The 24712-nt window shown below is 37.2% G+C and overlaps 1 protein-coding gene across 1 annotated transcript in view; it reads left to right on the top strand.

Moving 5' to 3' along the window:
• The window catches only part of TMEM135 (transmembrane protein 135), a 159646-nt gene that overhangs the window by 11024 nt on the left and 123910 nt on the right, over positions 1-24712 (top strand). The window contains exons 3-4 of the mRNA XM_068181563.1: positions 4809-4901; positions 24427-24460. Coding sequence (XP_068037664.1) covers positions 4809-4901; positions 24427-24460 — 127 coding nt within the window. The remainder of the gene's footprint in view (positions 1-4808; positions 4902-24426; positions 24461-24712) is intronic.

Below are 24712 nucleotides of genomic sequence, written 5' to 3'. Positions count from 1 at the left end.
TGCAGCATATATTTCAAGTAACTATCAGGATAGTTAAAAATTAAAAGTTGCTTTTTATCAATATGATTATGCATTTATTGTAAGAGATGTTGCACACAGACACGTAAAGCCTACAGTAGTTACGAATGTTTGAAAGTTAACTCACAGCATACTCACCAGCCCCTCTAAAAGATAAACACCTTATGCCCTAATCAGTTTAGAGGCCTCTCAACTTTCCTTCAAAGGAGGAGGAGAAGGCAGAGAAGAAGAGAAGCTGGCTGAGGAGCCATGGAATGCTTTTCAAGTAAATAATTCTTCAAGTTCAAAGTGAATCTGTAGTTAATGAGCTCTAAAGGATATGGTGTTTTCTAGCAATCTATGTTGTATTAATATCGATATGTCTTTATTTCTCTGAACTACTGAGTGCTGTTCCTTATTCTGCCATGTATTTGTCTGTAAATCTGCAGTGCTTTATTCCAATGCTGTAGTTAAATGTTATTCTCTAAATTAAGCTGGTATGGTTTTAAGTTGTATGGCTTTCAGCAGTTCCTCTTACAGAGGATATTAGCCATCTAGCAGATCTGTGACTGTGCTGGTTAGTGAAGTAGGTAAGAGATAAGTGTCTTACTCTGGCATGGCATCACTTTCACCTATGTGAGCATAGCAGTCTCAGCTGTTCTGACCTCCAGGACAGCCTGACCAGATGCAGACTGAGTAATGGAAATGCTGCCTAGCCCAGGTGCCCTCCAAGTCTCCTTGAAGCATTGTTTAGGTTGACCTAGGTCAGAACGATGTAAAGGACAATTCCAATAATTAAATGTGACAAGAAACACATATAAGTGCTTACCCTGCCGTTCATACAGCTGTGCTGCACAGTAACCAACCGACATCTTGGGAGGTGTATGTGCTTTTTCTCTTGCAAAGGGATGCCCCTGAGGAGTAAACACCTGCAGCAGAATCCTTGCTGGCAGAGTCTCTGCACACTGCCCACCACCTGCAATTGCAGGACTAAAAAGTTGTTGGCTGGAGTGCTGATTGAAACTGGTGAACTGAAATCACTGTTAGAGGCAAAACAAGTGTTTAAGGCAGCCATGGTACTGGTGCCTGTTGAAGTACATTAATGTCCAAATATAGTGAGAATTTTGCAGCTTTTCTGTCCAAAATGAAATTCAGAGCCTCAGCAATTAAGTGATTAGGATATGTAAGAGCTGTTAAATGACATTTCAGAAAACAATGGATAACATGATTGTCAGAGAAGAAATACTTTCCAAACTTGTATCCTTTGAATAATGAGTATGTACCTGGTGATGATCTACTTGGTGCATTTTCCATGTATTCCCAAGTGCCTGTGACAAGAACGGACTTGTCAAGAAGAAAGGTCTTCTGTCTTCCAGGAATTAGTAAATGATTAGCAAATAGTTTATATATGTGAAATAAAACAAGGCATAAATAATTGGTTTGCATAGTAGAAATAAGTTGCCAGTGAAGTTCCTGTTATGTCCTTTGTTTTGGATATACCTAAGGAATCTGGAAGAGGGGCTGAACACTAGTGTGAGAGATTGTGTAAAATTATTTAGGGTACGGTAATCTAAAACTGACTCTCATCCATTTCAGAAAGATCTGCTGATTAAAATCACTTATGAAATTTGGTAGAGAAAAGTGCAAAGTAATAAAGCAGCTCTGTCCTTGCTCAAGGATGGGCTTTAAACTAGCTGGTGTTTATCAGGAGGTTGTTTGAGGATCGTTATGGGTAGGTTCTTTGAACAAGTCACTTCAGCACTTGAATATGGTCAAGGAGCTGAGTGAGTGGTGTTTGGAGAAAAAATGAGACCACACCAGGAAGCTGAATGAATACATGACACCTTTACAAACTGAGCTCTGTATGACTTTTTGAGAGTTTCTCCTAAGATCATAATGTTGAAAAGTCATTCACTTGAAATGTACTTAATATCTTGTATTTAATATACTTGTCTTGCAGCTTGAGGCATGTAAGCATGCTTCTCTCACCTGCTCTTGGGTGGTTGATGGAGTATGGAAATGTGAAACTTCAGTCTTTTATTTTTAACCAATTTGTGTCTTTTTTAATGTTTATGTTTTCTTAATGTTTTGATTGAAGTTATGTTATTCTTTGAACTTAGTGCTGTGTGATACAGTGTACTTCCTTCAGTAGCCCCTGAGAGCAAGAGTAATGGTATGTGATTATTTAGGCCAGGAACATTTTAAACCGTCAAAGAAACGCCAGTACCTCTGGTTCTGCATAACTGGCCTGAATATTTCTGGACTTGATATGCAACCATGGAAAGAGAGTGTTTGAGACTGAAAATCTAGATGTTCTCCATCTGGTTCTAGATAGTGATGATATATGCTGCAGTTTTTCTATCTGTTTTTGCTTGAAAGGTATATTATACCAGCAGCAGTAACTCAGAAGAAGAATTGTCCAGCAAGACCTGTGCAGTTGATTGCTCTTGCCCTCCTGGAGTTCTAGACCAAAGCAATGGAATAAGGTTTATAGCTGGACATGCTAACTTATATTTATGGTAGTTTCTTCCTTTCAGCTTGGAAAAACTACCAAAATTGAAACTGATGAAAATATTCTCAAGGATGTAAAACTTCAGGCAAGAATGTGGAATTAAAATAATTTCAGGCATTGTTTAATACTCTTACCATTTCACAGGTGGGTAAAATGTTGAAAATATCTAAATCCAATGTCAGCAATGACTTAGACAGTGGGTAGATGTTTTTGTTTTAGAAGAGACTGCCAAGCTAACTTGACTGACTTTCTTTTAGCTCCTGTTTTTTTTTGTGTAGTGAATTAGGGTCTATGTACAGGCTGCTTTGTTGGCAGAGCAGTGAGGGTGATGATCTCTGTTAAAGATGTGTGACAGTCCAGCTGGGGGTTGTAATCTCTTCCACTGGTGAAATCCAGCAGCCTACATCTGTCTGGGCTTCAGATGGAAGTGCTTGGTTCCTGTGTTGACAGGCATTACGTCTGTTAAATGAAAGGTGTGATATTTAGGTTTGTGGTTCAATTACATGTAAAACCTCATGAAGGCATGGTTCTCTTAGTCTATCAACTAGACTAATTAAGTTTGTCCACGTACAGCTTGTAGATTGAGGAATTAGGTTCATGACCTGAAAGAACTCCTAGTTCTTACACCAATTTCTGTCCATAGAACATATGAAAATAACCATGCAAGTAATAACAAAACCTAATTTTCATTTACTTTAGGAGAAGTTTAAATGTTTCAGTTAGTGACTGTACATTTTTATTTCCACTCAACTTTATTATGTAAAATGTGTTACTGTTTTTTTCTGAAATCTTGTCAAACCAAACATGCAAACATTTGTAAAAGGATTCTAAATCATGCCAAAAGGACAAATTACTGTTTCTTTCCCACAGAAAAGGCATTTGTTCTGTTACTTAACAGGTGTGTCTGGTAAGATGTGTTCATACTTATTAAGATGCTTAAAATGACTTCCCTGAAACTTCATACAGTAATTACTTTCTGAGAGAGTCCTAATAATGAACTTTAGCTCCTGCAGCATTTGGCATTGTCATCCTGAGAAATTATCCTTTTGCAGCCGTGGGAATGAGCAGTGTGTGTAATTGCCATTACATCACTTGCTGCTGATACACTGGCTCTCTTTTCACTTACGAACATAAGCTGGCATTGCTTGCTGGTAATGTTATTTTTGCAGCAGTATGAGATGAGGCTGCTCATGCCTTTGACGGCAGGAATGGAAGTGAGCTAATCAGATGGTGTTGATTAATTATCTTTGTTCTCTTTTCTGTCATCAACATGAAATTTTGTCTAAGAAAGTGTCCTCTTCTACCGTGTATGTGTTTGCCACTTTGTTTATTTTGTTTGCTGTGCTTTTAGAAGAGTAGACTCCATTGTAATGCTTTGTTTTCTCACTGATTGTGCTTGTCAGCTGAGCAACATTGGTATAATTGAAGTATGTTTATTATCATGCTGCCAAATGTCACAACTCTTACTCTTGTTTGCCTATGATTGGCCTGACTAAGTTTGAAGGTGCAGGTCTCCTGTGCAGACCAAACATGGTGGGTGACATTGTGTCTGACACAATGCAGTTTGGCTTTCTTCCTTTAATAATGACCAATCTATAGAAAGATTTTCTTAGATATTGCCATTTATGTAACTCTTTTTTTTTTCCCCAATTCTTATTGTTGAAGGAAATTTGGTAGTTGAAATTGTATGAACTCTAAAAGAAATCCAGATCTAGCTGCCAAAAATGAGAGCTTTCCCAGCTTAATAGGACTGGGAATTCACTGTTATTTCCACTTGTAATATAGAGACTGATTCCTTGGCATACTATAAATGTGTATTTTCCTGTTTTTAGCATCAGTGGATTGTTTGGAGTGTAGCATATGTTATTATTATTTGATTTGATTTCTGTCTCACCTGACAGCATTGCTAACGTTCCACAAGGCAGATCTTCCTGAGCATCCTACTTGTATTTGGACAAGTAGCAAAGAGATGAGTGGCTATAAAGTCTTTTTAGAAGATGTTTTTGTAATTAGTATCTGCAACTTTTCAAAAATAGGTATTGGAAGACATTGATTTCCTGGAAGAAAAGTAGCCACTTAAATGAATACATTAATGATGTGTTTCAGGTATTTATGAAGCACTTTGGGAACTCCTTTGAGAATTATCCAGTTGTAAAAATACAACTATTAGTGTTTATTTATAAGTACAGATTAATGTAAGAATACAAAATTAATAAATAATTTGTAATTTTATAATACAGATAAAATACATTGTGGTGCATGAATTTGCATGTAATATGTGTCTAAATTACTTTTTCAGGAAGATATTTGGAAAATTCTACTTTTGGTCTCCTGGCTTTGGTGCAGCTTTACCTGCTTCTTACATGGCTATTCTCATTGAAAGGAAAAGCAGGTAGGGTTTGTGTTTATGGATTTTCAGCTTAATATAATAATGTTTCTTGTTTTGATTGTTTGACGATTGACATTTGACAGTTCAGTGGGCTTATTTCAGAGTGCTGGACATATAGTTAATCTGAAATAGTATTTTGCAAACTTAAATTTAAATCTAGAATGCTACATTGAAAAAACACTTTATGAACATTCAGTTTCATGTTTGTGGTTTGTTTTGTTTAATGTGCGATTAATTGCTCAGTATTGCTTGATAAAGCTTGGTTGCTTAAGGGTTCCTAAAGAAACTGTGGTTTTGTTCTTGTTTGTTTTTTAAAATATAATTAAAGCAATGTTTGTAATTAGTCACAGAGAAGGATAATGCTGATGACTTGAGTTAACAATGTGACATTAGTTAAGATGGAGGAATTGCAGGATGTTGATGAGAAAACTCTGGATGAGCTGAAATAATTCAGATTGGATGAAATGTGTTGGTACAGAAAGCAAAGCCTTTCACTTAAGGAGAGGTGCTGAAGCTCATCTGTCAGAGGTAAGTTCATTATGAAAGTATTAAGAGGGGGAAAGAAAACTCTAAGTAATCCAAGGATAGCCCAAAGCTGCCATTTGTAATGTGCCCAGGAAGATGGCGGATGAAATCCTGATTTGTAAGGTTTTATTGTTGGAAATTCAACTTATGTTGGTAGCTTGTATAAATAGTGTCAGTTACAATGCTTTCTTAATTTACTGTGGAATGAGATGCTTTAGGCATCTAGTTAGTAAGTTTAATTTAAAGAAGAGATGGTAAAAGAAGGGTAAAGGATTACTCATTTTAAAAAGATGGTGAAGGAGGTACTAGAGGTGGTGTGAATGCACTTTTGATTACTGTGGATGTCTGAAACTTCCTTAAATAGTCATTTAAAAATAATGGCAAATATGTATCATTATGTTGTTGACTCACTGTCAGGCCCCATTCTTGAACTTCAACTGTGGAGTAAGCAAATCCCATCCCAAGTTTTATGTATGTCAAAGTTCTGTTTTTTTAAAAGAATGCATTAGTGCCGTTGTTTTTGAAAATTTAGGACATGTAAGAGTTTCTGGAAATAGAGGAGCACTTCTAAATCACTTTCTTTAATGTAATTATGGAGAAAATAATCGTAATCAAGTTACCAATTAATCATAATCAAGTTACCAAAAACTTTAATTATCTTTTTCATGTCCTCTCTAGCTGACTGATATTCATCTTGCAGTAATTACTTTTAAGAGATTGGATACATTTTAGTAGAACTTTGTCTAGTTACTTAGGCTTCAGCACTGCTGTTGGCATAAGAGTATCAATGTGGGGTGAGAGCAAATGTATTTTCTGCTTTTTATCAGTGGTAACATGGGCTTAACTTTTCCTACAGACTTGTTACAATGTGAGGCATTTCTGTGCCAGACTGCTAGTATTTCGAGGTAACATTAAAGACGAAGAAATCAGGCTGGTTGTCAGTCTGTGACCTTGTATTTTTTAGAATATTTGTGAGTGGAGAGTTGAAACTGCTTATGAGCAAACCTGTACAAGGTTTTTGTATGACAGCAAAAAAAAAAAAAAAAAAAAAAAAGAGAAAATTGCAAAGCTGCTCTTTTTAAGAGTAATAAAAAGAGTAAGCAAACAAATTTTATGTTAAATGGGTTTTTCTAGACTTGTTTGTGGCAATGTATGAAAGCTCTGACATGTTAACAGGATTCTATTTAGCATCTGAAATTTGAAAGAAATGGAAGTTGAAATAGAGATATGTGGAAATGACAAAAGTATATTGGTACAGCATGTATGCAATGAATACTGGTAGACTACTTAATTTCTGTAGGGTTATTCCCTTTTCTGTCAGAATCCATGATGTATGACCTAAAATATTTTGCCTAAAAATTCATATTATGTGAAAGGAAAGAAGGAAATCTTGGTATTGCCGTATAACACCTATACGAAAATGTGGGGTCATTGTTCTTAAAGAAATTTTTAAAGGAAGTCAAGAGGTATTTGAAAGTTAAGGTTTTTTTTTTAATTATGAATTGCTTGATATGTTCTCAGCTGGCAACTATGTATAATGTGCAAAATGCTGCTGCTGACAGTGAAATACGACTTTCTGATGTCACATCTGTTTGCCTGTTAGCTTCTGTTACAGGCAAAATCACATTTTAATAGACTTACAGTCCCTTAGGAAACTGATGTTTCACATGGAGACACAGGGGCATTTTCAGTTATCTGCTGAGCAACTTAGAACAAATTGTAGTGAAAAATCAGGGAAGTGGGAAAAAGTCCTGATTTAAGTTCATAAACCTATCTCTAGCCCTTCAAATTGCTACTAGCAGCTGGCAGTAACATTGAACTTAATCACTTAATCTCTTCCCAAGTGGATACCCTATTTTAAGTACCTCACTGGCATTTGCTTGTACAGTGTCCTTGTCAGTCCTAAACTTGGGAACAGGAGGCTTATAAATCAGATTTTCTTCCAAGTGTTGCTGTTCATGAGTGCCAGCCTTGTAGTAATTAATATGGAAGAATGTGAAAAAGAGATTGTTAGCTTGGCTAGGCACATTATAATCTGAGGAGGAACATGTTTTCTAATGTGTTACAGAATTCGTTTGATTGTAGATTTTATCTGTGTTATATGTAATTACAGATTTGCAGGACACTGGCAATGAGGAGAGGAGATGACATTGCATAGAAACTTCAAACAGACTCAGGAAATGCTCTGCACTATATTATGCTCCTACAGGCCTATGAAGATAAAAATGGCACATTAATATGTCCATGTGTGTTCTATGTGATGACCATAAAATATAGTTGTCCTGTCTGTGAAAACTAGTTTATCAGGATCTGTGGAAAGGGCCAAGGAATAAAAACACTTCTTAACTTTTTTTGCATGTGTATCCATAAATGTTCTGTGAGATTATTGGAAGAGTACTGGTCACATTATTATGATTAAGTAATGTTCTGGTAAAAATTATTTCTTGGATAAGAGTTAGATTTGGATACATAAACATGGAGATTATGAATCTGCACATTGCAAACACATATTCTATGCCTTTTGTCCCTTACTCCAGTAGGAGGAACTCAGAATTTTTCATTTTTACTGGTGCGCTCAAGCTTTGTGGATTGCCTGTTACGGTTAGGAGGAAGCATTTTTACTGGCTCTAATTTGTTTTAATTGTCAATGTTTTAATAATTCTTTATATTGTCATAATAGCTATGGCTATATAACAATAAGCAAGCTTCTAATAGGTGCAGTTGCATGATTATACTTAAAAGAATATAATGTTTTTTGCAGTTTCACCTGTTATACATCTATTAAAGAAGAGTGTGCAATTCTTTTGTCACAGAATTCAGTTTTGTACTATTAGACACTAAAGACTATGTTAATGTCTCCTCAAAAATAGAGATTATTCAGTTCTTTTAATTTTATTGAGCTTCTTTAGGAAATCATTGCATTCATTTTTATTAACCTTTGTATGGAGTTGTTTAACCATACAATCCTTGCTAGCTCCTACAGGTGTTGTTTCCAACTGGTGATAAGAAGTAATTTTATTTATAATTAAAAACCAAAAACATATTTTGCTTACGTCTTTTGGCTTCTGTTTTTAATTCCAAGTTACAGTCTCCTGTAATTTCTTTCAACATCTATTAAATGTTATCACCAAGAATTGAACACATAGTAAGGAGGAGATATGCGGATTGGAGTCAAAGACATGGCACTGCCTTGTTCTAGAAGTACTGAAACTGGTAGAAAGCAAGGAAGTAACTGAATATACTTGTTAAAATTGTTGTGAATCAACTGTTGAAATGTGATTTGAGACTTGGCTGAAGCCAGCCTGTTACTGGAAATCTGATAAGATCAGTTGTACCTTGCTGGCTTCTAAGACAAAGAAGTACCACAGCTTGGTGGAGACCCTGTATTTAAGTCCTCTATGATTACTTTCTAGGAGAAAATTGTGTACTCTTAAGTGTTTTGTAAATGTGCTGATATTTCAAAACCATTTTAAGTTATGTTTTGCTAGTAGCTGAATGGCAAACTTCATTTTATTGGACTCTTGCTCAAGAAATAATGTATTAATGAATTTCAGTAACTATAAAGCTTTAAGAGGGGGCACAGTTCCAGTTTTAATTAAATTAATTGTCTTGTTGCCTGACTGTTTTGGATTTTTCCCCCTGCCTTTTGTAATTAATTAAGCCAGAGAAAGTTTAACTACAGCCACCTAACATTTCTGTGGCATTTGTGAAGGGACACTTCTGGGGTTGCCCCTGTCCCCCCCTTAGGCTGCATTAATGTTTACATACTGGCTGTTAACATTATAGCGGCGCCGGTCTCGTCACTACAGTTACGGCTCTGTCACTGATGGTATTATAAAACTTGAGATTTAGGGCTTTTATAATTAGGTTGTAAAATCTTGCTCTGGGCAAGTATTTGTAATATGTTTTTAGTTGAAAACTTAGGGTGTTTTTCATAAAAAAATTAGCATGCTGGACTCTTAGAAAAATATTTAAAGCACGTGCATTTAAAAAGTAAAGCAATGCAACAGTGCATGTTGTAGAGGACATCTATATGCATACACATATATTTAGTGCTCTTGGAAACAAAAGTATTACTATGCATTGCTTGGAAAAGTGACAGAAACATTTGTGTGAGAACAATGTGGAATTTTTACACTATGTTTGTTCTGATGAAACATTCAGTGCTGTTATGATTATTTGCTTGCCATAAATGTTATTAGCCTAAACACATTATAAAGGAGGTGTATGGCTGCACAATAATGGTAAAAAGTATACACTTTAAAGAAAGAAATGAATTTTGTAACTTTGCAGCATTCAAATACAAACTTGTTGATATATATTTCTTTATAGTAGTATAGTATATTTAGACTTGAGGTGACAATCTCCTTTCTCAAAAATGTTTTGTGGTTATTCAGTTTGGCATATTTTAGGGAAACAGATAAATCACCATTTTGATGGGGTGACTAATCAAGACAAGTGAACAAACTCTTTTAACACAGCAAATGTTTTTGCAAGCTTTAGTTGTACTTGATACAGGTAAGAAATTGAGAAAGCAAGCTATATTGAGGGGTGTTTTTTTACATATTCTTTGCATTGTAGTGAAAAAACTCTGAAGTTTGGATCACTGGCATGAGTATTTTGTGGTGTAATCTGGTAAGAGGAACTAGCAGGAAAACAAATTTTTTGGAATTGTATTCCTCTAGAATGATTATTGCTGTGGAATATGGAGCCAGGCTGTAGAAGTTACTAGGAAAACTTTCTGTATCTAAATCAAAATATGTTAAATTCCATTGTACTTCAGCAACTGCCGTGATGAGAGTCAGTGTTTGAAGATTTATGTTTTTATAGTAACAGTGCATAAACATTTGAACATGTTCTGCTGCATGCTTGGAGGGCTACTACTGTGCTGTAGTTATAGAGATATCTCATAAAATGTTTTGGATTGGAAGGGACCTAAAAGCTCGTCTAGTTCCAACACCCCTGCCATGGACAGGGACACTTCTACAAAAACAGATTGCTTTAACAGTTATCAGAAGAAGGGAAAAATGATCATTCAAGGCTGGGAGTGCAGAAGTCAGTCTGAAAGATACTGTGATGGTGGCAACATTGTGAATGGCAGGTAGCTCAGGATAGGCAACTCTTGGGATATTTTTCATGAAAAACCTGTGATAGGCCAGTATTTTAAACTAGAAGAATTGATGCTCTTTCTAAGCTATATCCCTGGCAGTCATGACTTTGTTGATATATTCAAAGAGTTTTCTGTTTGTCTTACTATTATTGAATCATGAAGCAGTTTCTGGAGGTTTTTTTTTTTACTGTTTGGTTAATTCAATATTAATAAAGTCAGTTTTTAAGAATTGTCTTTTCTAAGTGCAGGAGCAGGCAATTGCAATGTGTTGTAAGTCCAGCAAGTGGGCCAGAAGACCATTTTGGCTGAACAGTGAACCCCTTGTGGAGCTCAAGAGGAAAATGAGACTGTGTGATTATTGTTTTTGTTCCCGGTGGTGCTCAGTTGGTCCGGCTGCCTTGGTGTTCTAGGGTGAGAAGGGTATCTGCACACCCTCCTGCCCAAGCACCTTTGGCAGAGCTCCCAGGCACAGGCTAGCCCCAGCAAGCTGTTATAGTGATAGGCAGCTCTTAAGCAGTGTTCAGCTCTTTTAGAAGTGATTTCAGCTCATAGGCTTGCTGGGGTGCCTCGGGCAGACGCAGGGAGAGAGAGACGGGGAGCGCTGTGTGAGGTTCCACCGGAGGATCTTTATTTCATCTTCCGTGAAGGGTTCAGGGACAGCTTACTTCCAACGAGCTAGGGAAACTGAGGGGTTTTTATAGGGTACAGGGGTTTTGAGAAATGGTCCAATGGTGTGGGTCAGGGTACAAATTGACCTCTTGTCTTACAGGAAGATAACAGAGGGTCTGAGGCGCGGGAAAAGGGGTTCTTTTGCTAGTCAGCATGACTATGCATTTTCTCTGCCCTTAGGCAGCTAATCTCCAGAGGGGCCTAGCAGGCCTATCTGCTGCAACATGTGATCTCTGGAAGCAAGGTCAGGCGTCATAGAAAGAGTACAGAGCTGTGGTTTGCAAATGCAGGGAGAAGATTTGAAAGGCAAAAAACTTAGAGTTTAAACTGGTCAGTGCTGTATCTGACAACATGGAAGGGCTTTTTAAAGTACATTAGTAGCAAGGAAAAGTCTAAAGAAAACACACTGATACTTGTTGAAGGTGGTCACCTGAGTAGTTCAGATGTAGAAAGAGCAGATACTGTTTTAGCTTCCATCTTTAATAACATTGGTAGACCTTGGACTGCTCAGTTCTTTGTTTCGGAGGACCACATGTGCCAGTACAATCCAATTGCAGACACTGAAATTGTGAGGAACCAGTTGTATCAGCTGGGTGTTCACAAGTCCATGGGCCCTGATGGGATTCATGCCAGAGTTCTGAAGGAGCTATTGGATGTTGCAACAGGACACCTCTCGAAGTTACTTTATGTACAGGAAGGGTCTGAGGGAAGACCCAATAAGCTGTAGACCTGTTGGTCTAACCTCAGTTTCTGGAAACATTCTGAAGATTTTTCTGGGTAATATTGAAAGGCATTTAATGGAACATCATGATCACCAGGCACAGTTAACATGAGTTCACAAAGTGCAATTCCTGTTTAACTTACTTGGTGTCCTTCTGTAACCAGGTCATCTAGTGCATGAGGGAAAGGCTGTCATTTAAATTGTAGCCATATTGTGAGGCTGTCCTGTGTGAAGGAGAAGGATGTCCTCTGTGGGTCATAGTAAGATGCTGTGTTGCTGGTGTGGTATAAACTGTCTGCTCCATTTGTAAAGGTAACTGCAGAATAAAATTTGCTTTATTTATATGAACTGCAGAAACCATGCGGTTTACTGTGTGAGAAAGATCTTCTCTCCTGTATGGTGTTCTTAATTATTCCTATTGTAAATCTGTCCTTCATTCCTGCCATTTACTCCTTGTGATTCTGTGTATGCACATAAGATACAGGTATAATCCTTTTACTTCTGGATAAAAGAAGTAGTTGCACTCATCACTTGGACTTTCCTAACTGTCTGAAATGTGTGTTTCTATTTGATACTGGTCATTTGTTTCCCACCAGTTGCATGATTCACCATTCTGTGTCTCATTACAATCTAGATAACTGTCTTAAACTAGATCTCATCCACTTGAGATAGCAAAAGTATGGCAAGGCAAATTCTGAACTTGTGAATAGAGCAAGAAAGTTTATTGGGAATCAGTGACTACAGTTCCATACATGTGTAGTCAGTCAGTCCAGGTTATAACCGCTCCAGGATTCTGAAAAACTTCATTGTTTCTGCATAAGTATTCAGCAACCAAGTTTAACATTCAGGCTACACCATTTGAATGCTGTAAAAATTTGGTTCAGCTTTTTTGTGCGGTAACTGAAATCTTGCACAAGATGAAGAGCAGCAGAGCAGCTACAGCTTTATAGTTGACAATTCATTTTCAAGGATAACACAGGCAGACAGGGAAGAATACTGGAAGACTCCATGTGAAATAAATATCTGTGATTCTGGAGACACTGCAAAATGCATTACAGCATCTGGATGAGTCTGTAGAGCGTGGGTTCTTTTCTCTCTGTGTTGTTAGAATCAAGGCTGAGATGGATCATGCAGGACTATTTGGTTGAAATTGCTCAGTGGCCTCCAAATCTCTTGAGTTTCAGAAGGATTTACCAGCATAGGCTCAACACCAGCCACGTGGCTGCTTCATGAATGTAGAGACATCTCGGGCAGCACCTATTAAACTCTGGCCTACTCTATCATTGCACGTGGGGCCAGGCTGGGTGAACAAAGGGCAGTGCTAAGGTCAAGCAGCAAGCTCTGATAGATCCCAGGTGACTGTGCAGATGCCTTTCTCTCTATCTGCATGGCTCCATAAGTAACTGAGACTTGATTATAGTTAAAGTCTGATTTTAAAAAATTATTTCAAGAACCAGTTTTGGCAAATCTGTTTCTGAAATGATAACTTTGTAGGCCGAAGACATAAGTAAAAATTATTTAGTCATTTGCATAGTAGTATATTTTTGTATTCTTTGTTTTTCATCATTAACCATAAAAAACCCACCAAAATTTGTAAAACTTACAGTCCTGTTGAAATGCTAACAGATAAAATGTTAAAATTCAGGCTGCTGCTGAACAGTCTGTAAGTCTGACTTGAATTCAAATGGCACAAACAGTGGATTAATTACTCTGTTCTGTCGGCTCAGCACTAGCATCCAGGACACACTCATTTGGACTTCCTTGGCTTAAGCAAACACTTAATACATCTTCTGTGTCTGAATGCTTGTGTGTAACATGTAGCTCCCAGAGGGGGAATAATAAATACTCTGCTAGTATAGAATAAACTTCAGATGGTGCTTAGGTGAGCTGGCTTGAGTGCTGACATTTACCTGGTGAGATAATATCCATGCCTCACATGCCTCTAGTGCAATGGTTGGAAGTCTTGGAGGGAACTTTTCAGTGCTGTGTTCTTCAGGTCTGCTTGTAGGATATTGTTTTCAGATACTATAGATGAGAGCAGTTTAAGTGTTTGTTTCCATGCAAGCCACACCTATAAACTCTCTGTAAAAGAACTGACTTCTCTGGAGCCTCATTGTTCCCAAGGAACTAAGGTTGTTTTAGCTCCTGCAGCAGGAAAAGTGTGAAGTTAGAGACTTAGAATGGTAATGATTTGCTATATTTAATCATGCAAAGCTTTTCTGTGGCAAAGATTACAGCAGTATTCTTAGGTCAAACATCTTACTTCCCCTTCCTTTCCTCACCCCTCCACATCCTGGGACAGAAAATGGCGTGTTTTTATTTCCTTTGATAAGGAAATAATAATTCCTGCATTCCAGATTGAATCTTTTTTCATAAAGTAAGTGCATGCTATTAAAACCTTCTCCTAAAGACAGTCTGTCTAAGAAGCAGGAACAGAGAGTGTCCATGGTATTAAAGGCAAGCCTGGTATTAAAGAGGTCTCATGAATTTGGGCCAGTACCTGTTATCGCAATCCAGACTGCTCCAGCTTTGGTGAAAGACTGAAACAATATGGACTGTCTGGTAGTACAGCATAATTTGGTCTACATGAAGGAATTTATATGGGCTCCATCTTGCTGCTTCAGTGATATGTTTTTCCTTTTAAGCTCTTTGGTGTCAGTTATTCATTCCTTCTGAGCAACGAACTGAGGAACTAGCAAAAATGTTCCAATATCAACTGTTGGCAGTTTGGATGTTTGAGCTTAATACCAGAAAATAGTAGTTTCAAACTGGACTTGGCAATAGCTTATTTCTGTCTTTGGTAGGTGAAACATCTCATTAACATCTGTCTGTAGTATCTGGCACAGTTCATCATCTAGTACTGATGTCCTGCCAGAAAACTGGCTTCTCCGTCAATAGGGATGTGTTGAAATGACACTCAGTCAAACTTCTAGTCTGGTTTGCTTGCCTTTCTAGAGAAGGTTCACATTGATTTCTGTTGTTACTGTTCCTTGGGACCCCCATTACAGATGTAGGCACATTCTTAATAGCATTCATCTGTTTTCTGAGTGGTTAAATTAATAGTTCCTAACTGGATTTAAAGCCTGTTCTAAAATTACTTAATAGGCTGTCATTAGAGGGTCTAAAGAGAGGGGGGGAAAAAACAAATGTCACTGTATGCTGACAAGTCTAACTCCATACTCTACTTCCCTTGAAGTGCTAGTCTGCTGTTGCTGAATACAAGGACGTTTAGAAGTTAGTCACACCATGTGAAAAGCTTCAGTAGTTATTTGTTGGAGTTAGATTGATTTGTCAAATCAAATAACTTTCCTTTTTTAACAAATTGCTTCAGGTACTTTGTAAACAATATAATCCTATCACAAATGCAACATTATGACTCTAAAGAGGAAAATAGTTCTAAACATGCAAATACTACAATAGCTATTAGTGTAACAGACTTGAAAAACAGTATCAGGCTGCTTCAGTCTTTTGAAGTAGATGAAATAACTGATGATTTGAGTAGCTTTTATCAAAAAACTTACGTTGTGGAATGGACTGTCTCTAACTGGGCACAGAATATAAATTAGAAAGGGAATGCCAGCCATTCCAAGGGGCTTCTAGGGAAGCCTCTGGAGCTGCTTCTTGCTGGGCTGCTGTGAGCTGGCTTTGGGATATGTAGGTAGGGTGTGGTTGAAGGTCTCTTAACTTGAGAAGGGCTAGAGGGTAGAGGTTGAGAAGAATAGGTCAAATACTGGATAAATTTCAGCTGGTATTGGGACAGCTCCAAGCTGTCAGCTTAAGGAGTGACCTTATATGACAAATTTTTTCTCTTTCCTGCCTTCTCACTCTCAAAATACACTAAGTATAAGTCCAAGGCCAGTGAATACTGGATATATTTTCAACTCTGAATTTTTTCCATGCCCTGTCCTGCTCTTCCTGATTTTTATTAACTGTTCTGTCCATAGTGTCCTATTTTGCTTTGGAGTGGTAGTGATTGCCAACAGAATACATTATACAATGACTTGCTGCTGCTGAGAATCTCCAAAGCAGTTTTGTTCAGAAGTATTTACTTTTGTGCCCTATGCTCATACCTTCCAGACAGAGCAGCCAAGCAGCCCATGCCCAGAAAGAACAGAGTGTTTTCTTTGTGATTGACTGAGCTGATTAAAAAGTTTGGTGTTACTATCAACAGTCCAAAGAAATAGTTATTTGAGGCCTTATTTAACACTAGATAGACCTTCTATACCAAGAATGTGAATAATTTAAAAAATCCCCAAATCCTTCATTTCTTTTCTTGAGGTTTGATTAATTTGTTTTTCTTCTGTTATCTCCCAGTCAGTCATTCTATAATATAATAAGATTTTTGGAATCTTGTTATCTCTTCATGGAATCTTGTGAGGTTAAATCACACTTTAATTAAGAGGTTTTTTCTCCTCTAGGTCAGCATTTGTTTTTGCTCTGTAGATACCATAGAGCAACTCAGAGGGAAGGAGGAGGGAGGGAATGGTGAAAGAAAATCTGTATAAAATAGAGCATAAAGGAATTTTTAAAAATTGACCTATAGATGTTATCTTGTGTTGCATTTTCTGGAAACTCTGTAAGAATTATTGGTACTAATTTAACTGGAATGTATTACTGTAGATATATTTTATTTTTGGCTTCTCTCCCTTTCTAGTTTTCTCATACCCTTTCTTTGGCATGCGATCAAATCATAGAACATGTTGAGTTTATTTTATTTCCTTTTAAGAACAACAAATTCTGAGTATTTGCATAAAACTGTTTTGCTTAACATGTAATATGCTCCAAGCAAGAATTACTGATTTGCACTTTTGAGCAATTTCAATTTCTCCAGCTTGCAAAGTGTCCATTTCCTACTTTAAACAACACAAAATATTGAAGGAAATTTCTTTAAGAAAACAGTGGATCATGAGTTCTTAAACTGTAAATTTTTGAGATGAAGTTGTGAACATTATTTTTGTGCAAAAGACTGGCCTACTGGTCTTTACTAAGCTAAAAAATTACCATGTTCTGTTTTGAAAACTCACTGCTTAGGTCTGTTTTCATAATTCTCAGCATTATTTTGAAAGCTTGTCTGTTCCTGCTGATTTTATGTGAACTTTTGCACCAGGACTTCGCTGCTGACCTCCAGCTGTCAGTAGGAAATTGGTGGGTGTGAGAGATTAACGATACCCTAAACATAATCTGTAGTGCTTGTGTTATTACAGGGATGTAATCACAACTCCATATCTATTCTGGGTTTGCTTGTGGTGTCAAGCTGCTGTAAAGCAGAGGAAACCCTACCTCTTACCTCTTCATTTTAACTTCTTTAATTTCAGGGAAACTTGTGATTTGTGTATTTGACTTAATTCTGCAGGTTTTAAAGTGGTGTTTTACAGTGCAGGGGGAGGGATTGAAGCTGATGGGAGGAATTCTTCCTGTTTTTGCAGACCATGAGTCCTGTCCAGGGAGCCATTATGAACTAATATGTTTGCTTCTTAGTTTATATTCAGAAATTAAAGCCAGAGTTCACTTTGTGAATCTTTCTTTTTCTTTCTTTTTTTTTTTTTATTTGCCTTTGAATCCAGAGATTTTTACAAAAGTAGTTTTATTTATGATTTCTTAGACTTGTAAAGAATAATAAAAAAATAGTTAAAATACAATGACAAGTGTCGGAATATGCAGCAGATTCAGTGAACAGTGACATTCACGTAAAATTCAGACTAGATTTTGTAGGAAACTAATATAATGAATTTATGGTAAAAATGATTTAAAAAGTCATGCAGAGTTCAGATTTTGTTATACAGGTTACAAGGAAAGGTGAGTTTGACTCCACTCCCTGCTTCTTCTTGGGTCAAGTCTTACTGGTTTGTCAACATGAAGAGCTTCTGGAAAAGCAGATATCAGGAATTTGAAATTTTGGGCTGGGGATGAAGTTAGAAAGCTTTATAGCGAAGCTAAAACTGCTCTTGTCTTAGCAGTGAGTTGGGTATTTTTATTTTGTGGGAGTTTGTCCCACCAACTGTTTAAATTTGTTGCATATGTGGAGAAACATAACCCATCAATTAGATGTTTAATCAGAGAACCTGTTCTCCTAATTGCATGCATGAAGATTTTTAACATGGTGCTATATCCATCTTTAGGCTCCTTCTATCCCCCTGTGTTGCTGACTGCTGCTGCTGTGTGTTGGGTTATGGGAGCTGTTGCAGTGATGGGGCCTGGATGTACCTTTCCTGGTGTGTCCCTTGCCCTGGGGGTGAATTTAGGGGCTCCTTCTAGCTCACACCTAGGGCTGTTCTCACTGAAGGAGGTGCCTGTTCAGTCAATTTATGTTAATTCTGTACACAGTGGTATTCATCTTGCTGTAGTTATTTCCTGTTATTTCTGACTTGCTAGCTTATTTCCCCTTTAGTTTTGAGCAAGACAAAAAAAAAAAAGTGATCATAAAAACCACAATACTGGTTAAAAAGAGCAGTTATAGTAGTTCAAATAAGTTTAATTAATTGCAGTGAATGTGTAGATTTCAGGATGTCTGCTTGGAAAGGTCTGTGGTTAAACTGAAACAAGGCAATAAAGAAAACAATTCTTTAAACTTTGTATCACCAAAACCAGTTTTTCATGAGGAAATTCTAGGAATTGGAGTGCTGCTATTAGACAAAAAAGATGGGCAAGGCAAGACAAAATGCATGAAAGAAAGAAATAATCCAAAGGAAGAATAAATATTGAGAAAGATATGGCTTAAAAACGACAGGTCTTACCTCTCTTCTGTGGCTTTTTAGAGAAAGAGAAAGTGTTTTTTTTTTCTGTTGGAAATTTTCTTTGAGTGCTTCTGTGGTTGCAGTAATTAATATATGGTAAAATTTCTGAGTGTAAGTACTTTCTAAGGATTCATCCCATCTTCAGGCAAGGTTGGTTGGTTGGGTTTTTTTTTTTTGTGTATGCGGATGGTGCTGTTGTGTTTTGTTTTCTTTTTTTTTAGCTTAGCAACAACTCTGTATTTAAGGGAAACCATAAATATATTGAAGGAAAACCATAAATGAGAGAGAACTGGCAATGAATTTTGTAGGAAAAAACAATCTTGGTTGTATTTAAAGATTGGTATTTTGTATGATTTACTATTATATGAAGAAAAAGCTTATTCTGCTTGTGAAAATTGAGTTATTTTTTGAATTTTATAGCCCATCAAGCTGAGCAAGAAAACATTCTTCAGCAAAGTGTTCCACAAACAATATGTTGGCATGCAGTTTTGGACAGTTGCTGCTTCTATTGGCACAAATAGAATTTTTTACTCACGTGTAAGGGAAATTGGACTTTGACCTCAATCAAATAAGTTTTCCAGAGTTTATAGCATTTACAAGAAGATATAAATACCTTGTTTACAGGCAAATGCAAAGTCCGAGAGCAGCACCCAATGAGTTCTTTGAATTTAAAATACTTTTGGTTAAACAAAGGATAGGAGAACTTTAATCTGGTTTATATTTCCTATATTTCATTTGAAGTCCTGAAGATGAACTTTGAAAAACTGGGACAGTTTTAGCAAAGAGCTATAAGTATGACTAAAAACTTAAGGGAACATTGTGGAAAAACTGAAGGAGTTCAGTACTTGTTTAAGAAATGATATTAAGGGAGACTTCGTTGGAGGGGGTAATGTTATAGGGGAGGTAAAGATGCAACTGTTTTCAGAGACCAGACTAATCCTTGTCTTAGGGTGCAAACTGTAAAGATAAGTACCCATAAAATAATGAATCAGTACTTGTGGTGATTGGAAATACTTAAAAGACAAATTTGATATTTTGAAGTAAATAGCTAATCATTAAAGAAGAGTTTGTCTTTTGTATTCATTAGGAAGACAGATTGTTTATCACTGTGATCTTTTCTGGTTTTATAATCTGTGAAAAAAATTATTGATGGTATTTTGAAGCTGCTTTCCACTTTTTCTGTAGAATAATAGAATTGTTCAGGTAAGACTTGTGAATTCAGCTAGTGCAGCTTCCTGCTTGGAGCAGGGCTGGCACTGAATTCAATCCAGCTTGCCTGGGGATTTGTCTGGTCAGCCCTGCAAACCTCCAAGTCCCTGTTCCAAGTGCTCTCCTGTCTTGCTGGAGAAAATGCTGTTTCCTTGGGTCAGGTCAGAGTCTGCCCAGCCATTCTGCTGGTCCTCCATGCCAGATGGTCAATGCCTACTTGTATTGGGGACCACCACCAGGCATGGGGCTCCGTGGTGTAGTGAGTGCCAAGTAAATGGGATTAATCATTTCCCTTGACCTTCTACCTAAACTTCTCGTAATCCAGCCCAGTACGTGGCTAGGTTTCCTTGTTATTTTTATCCTGTAGCTGGGGGTTTTAGCAGTTATTTTAGACTCTTTCCTCTGGGCAGTGCAATAACAAAAATATGTGGTTCTCTGTTGAGGTTTATAGGCCATAGTTCAAGCGCTGCTGCTGTTATAATTTGGTCTAACTTGGTTCCCGAGTTGTCCAAAAATCAAATTTTATCAAGTTAAACTTTTCTTTGAAGAAGGTATAAATGAACAAGAGAATTATCTTCTAGAAGCCTGTAGTCTTTTGTAATTTAAACATTAAATGTGGAATCTGCAAGACTGGAATTATTCAACTGTAGATAATGTGACCTGTGTTGGATAACTAAACACTGAGACCTTGCCTACTCAGTTCTTTATGAAGCATTTTGGAAAATTAATTTAAAAGTGTGAATCGGGAAGAAAAAGGAGGAGAAACAAAGTGAAAAGTATACTAAATACTACTTCTCTTTGACACTTGAATTTAATAGCAATTAAAACATGATTGCTTTCATGCAAGCCTCCTTTTTCAGGTGAAGGAGACCTGTCGTGTTAATGCTTTTCAGCAAACTATTTTTTTGGTTCTTTAATTTAATACAAGAAACTGGTAGGATGGACATTGGTCTACAGCTCATGAATTTAAGGTTACCCCTAGCTCACATTTTTCCTTCCTGAGTTAAAGATCACAGATATCATTAGAAACAGAGCTGGGTATGGGAGAGACTGTCAATTGAAGAGGTGACGGGGAGTCAGTGGGAAGCCACAATGAAGATATTTATGAAAATAGGGTTTGGAGAAAATGGTCGAAGACAGAAACCATAGAGGAACAGCAGGCAGTAGGGATTTGTGTGTGTCTGGTCTGCCTTTCCCATAGTGACCTTGCCAGATTGTCACTGCTGTAGCCACCTGCTGGTGTTGGTGTTGCCAAGATTAGCATTCAGCACTGGTTCGTGGACTTTAGCAGTGAAATGTAAGCTGCTCATTAGTATCTTTAAACCTCCCCAAAGCATATGGTTAGACATGATCTACTAATTATTTTTATTGTTTAATAATTTCCTGCTCTCCTAATACCATTTCCCAATTATATTGTCCCCTTATTTACCAGCTGCAGTTTTAATACAGTCCTTGGGTTGTACCAGTGACCCTTTTACTTGGCCTACCTCCATCTTTCTGTCCTGTTTTCTGTCAGCTGTCATTGCTACAAAATAGTGCAACATTTTCTGAACTTCCAACTGCTTTTTAACACCAGAGTTCAGGTTTGGGTTAGGCTTGTTGGATCACATTTGCCCAGGGCCAGGAAGAATGCCCTTTCCCCCTCCCCTTTTTTTTCCCTTTTCTATGGAAACATGTGGCTATTTATTTTTAAAAGTCACAGAATTAATTTGGAGAAAGAAAACTCTTTCTGCTTGTAGTTAGCCTGGGCCTCACAGACGGGCTTGTTGCAGGCAATTGGAGATGACGTCATCTAACAGCTTGCTGTGTTTTCAGTTCCGGAAGTTACTTCCTTGCACAAATTTATTGTCTGCGCATTTTGTCTCCTCCCAGCCACCTACTTCTCACATTGGCCTTGCTGCAGCTGCACTGCAGTTTTTGAATTCTTTCCTTCCTCTTCTCTAGCCCCTTTTCCTTTCTTTGTCTTTGTGGTTGGTGAGTTGCATTTTACCCCTAAAGGGACGACAATGGAAACTAAAACTCATTTAGTTCTTAGTTTATTAGTGTTTTTAAAAAGACTAAATAAATTTCAGTGGGAGGCTAAAAAGCCCTGCCTGCATGACAGAGAGACTGCAGGGGAGAATCCACTAAGTAAGTTATGTGCACGTAACAATGATCATCCTGCTTTGTGCCCACTGTAGAATCTACAACTGTGAATACACAGAGTGTACTCTGAAAGCTGCATCTGTTGCTCAGTTGCTGGTTGAGTCTTCTCACAGGTGTGTTACTGCAGGATGTTTTTGATGTTCTGACATTTTCCAGAATACTCAAAGCGGATTGAGTTACCAGGTCAGCTCTTATGGGTAGGTTTATTTCAGTGTTTTTTAATGCTATTACAGGGGTAAAAAGAAAATCTAAGAAACATGAAATATCCAGTATTTTTTCTGGAGACCAAACTAAAATAAGATTTACAGTACACAGAACTGTGTATTATCTGGCAGTTTGCTACTCAGGAGGGTTGGGGCACCAATATTGTTTTATCACTTAAGCTAGTCAACTGAAAGACTAGGTGAATGTTTGCAGACCAGCTCGAGAGTTGAATTTATCTATTGCATCAGGTGAATTTTTACCCCTTCCTGTTCAGATATGTCATACAGTATTTTGATGTTTTATTGCCAGTTGTAGGGGCTATTTTGCTTAAATACTCATGGACCCTATTCCCTACCTTTTGTCTTCTTTTTTTTTCTTGTATACCTCATCCTCACTAAATCTTTAGATTCAGGCATTTTTTTCCTTAGGGTTCCATCCTAGAATCTTGTTTCTAGTATCTGACACAGGGTGGTACTGGGTAGAGAAGGTATACAGAGGGCGGATTTGTAATTCTGCTTTAAAAAAAAAAAAAAAAAAAAAAAAAAAAAACAACCATGAAACAAATTGATTTTGCTGGTTAAAGTTTTGAACTTAAGCCAAATTTGAATCTTCTCTGTGAGTAGAGAGCAACTTGTGGAAGTCAGTATGCTGTGTTACTGCTTTCCACAATTTCAGTGTGGTGTGGAAGCAGTAAAACTTTCAAGTGGAATGTATCCCTGTTGCTTAGATGTCTGCTGTGAAAAACCTTGATCTGGGTGTGTAATTTGACAAAGTTACAGACATGTAAACATGGAGCTTTGAAAATACTGAATAAACTTTTTGGATAAATCAAGCTTGGGAACTGTGCGATACAGATTTATTTCCTGCTATCTGTGCTTTTGTTTTGTTCACTTCTTCAACTGAACTGATATCAAGATATGTTCTGTTAATGCACGGCTCTCTTAAGCACTCTATGAATGCTTGGAAATTTAAAATGTTGTGACTAAATGGAGCATACAAGCCTGGGTCAAACCTTCTGTTATATATTACCTTCTGTAGTAGCAATATTAAAAAATTCCAAAATGACATGAAGACAAATATGGATTCAGGTTCTAAACTAACTTCCATATTGAGAAGTTAATTTAAGTTAGTCAACTATTTAATTTAATAGTTGAACGTGTGGTGCCTTCACAAAAAATTTCTGTTTTTTTGTGTAAGACCAGTGGGCCCAATAGGAAAAATCCCAAATACTGCAAGGCTGATGGTAAACTCAAGAAGATAAGAACACCAGTCCAGTAGGAAATAGTGAAACTGAGTGTTTCAACCTTTGGCCACAGTTTCTAACGAAACCTTTGCAGAAGAGGAGGAATAATTGAGGGCAAAGCAAACCTGTGGTGGTAATGTCTTCCACTTTCTCAAGGGTGATGGTGACTTGTGACTGATTTATAGAAAATAATTTTAATTTCATCTGGACCCTACAGTGCAGTCAGTTGCTGGAGTAGCTCTACATAGCCAAGTTCAGTTTCCATCTTGTGCTGCAACAGAATTAACAAAAAGTGATTGCTTAAGCCCAAGTTTATCTTTCCCTGAAGAGCAGTGTGAGCTGTGGCCTGAGACACAGACAGACTAAAAAATAGGAGTGGACAAAAAGTAGATAAAGGTTAGAAGAGAAGATGGTGGCCACTGTTCCAGGGGACTGTTGGCACTGTGACTTTCCACTGGCTTGAGCCAAGATTTATGCATCAGTCTCAGCAGAAAATATTTCCTGACATTGTAGGCAGAAGGGCTAAGGTACCTGGAGTTTATAGCACCAATTACAAAACAGAAGTTAATACACAAGCATTTTGCTGCAAATTCACAATTTAACTTAGGCTTAGATCATTGTTTGCATGCTGATGTTACTGGCTTGTGTAGGCTTAAGCTGTGATAAGTGCTGTGTGTAATTCAAGGTGCCTTGCCACTTCTGACAGCTTCAGGACTCATGTGGAGTAGCCAGTTGCTATATATAACTTGGTTCCTGTAATTCCTAACTGCTTTGGATACTGTGCTATCAAGATGCTATTTTTAGGTTTGCATTTACTTTTCTATAAGGTGGTAATGATTCATCCTTCATCAATAATCTGTTTTTAAAATCCTCTTTTTAAATAAAATATTCTTAATAATTAAAGTGTTTTTCTTCAGTCTGAAAAAAATATTTGTTTCATCCACTTATTTTATCTTTTCTGTTTATAGGAGAGGTCTTCTCACAATATACATGGCTAATCAAGTAAGTAGTCCTTTATTTCAATAAAGAATAAAACGTGTAAGATCCATGGGAGATGTCTTGTTTAAAGTTGATAGATGCTGACATTCATTGCATTTTTTAATTGTCAGAGGATTTTTCTTTAAGAATTATGCATCATTAGATAACTAAAACTCCCTTAAGAGCAAACTGTGATCAGAGGTTTTTCAGAAGTAGCTGTAAAGCAGAGGCTGAAATGTGGTTCATTGTACTATGCTCAAAGTTTTGTGCATTGTA

The sequence above is a fragment of the Anomalospiza imberbis genome, chromosome 2 (assembly GCF_031753505.1).
Source record: "Anomalospiza imberbis isolate Cuckoo-Finch-1a 21T00152 chromosome 2, ASM3175350v1, whole genome shotgun sequence".
Lineage (NCBI taxonomy): Eukaryota > Metazoa > Chordata > Aves > Passeriformes > Viduidae > Anomalospiza > Anomalospiza imberbis.
The sequence above is the reverse complement of the archived record's forward strand: the minus strand, read 5'-3'. Positions and strand labels throughout refer to the sequence as shown.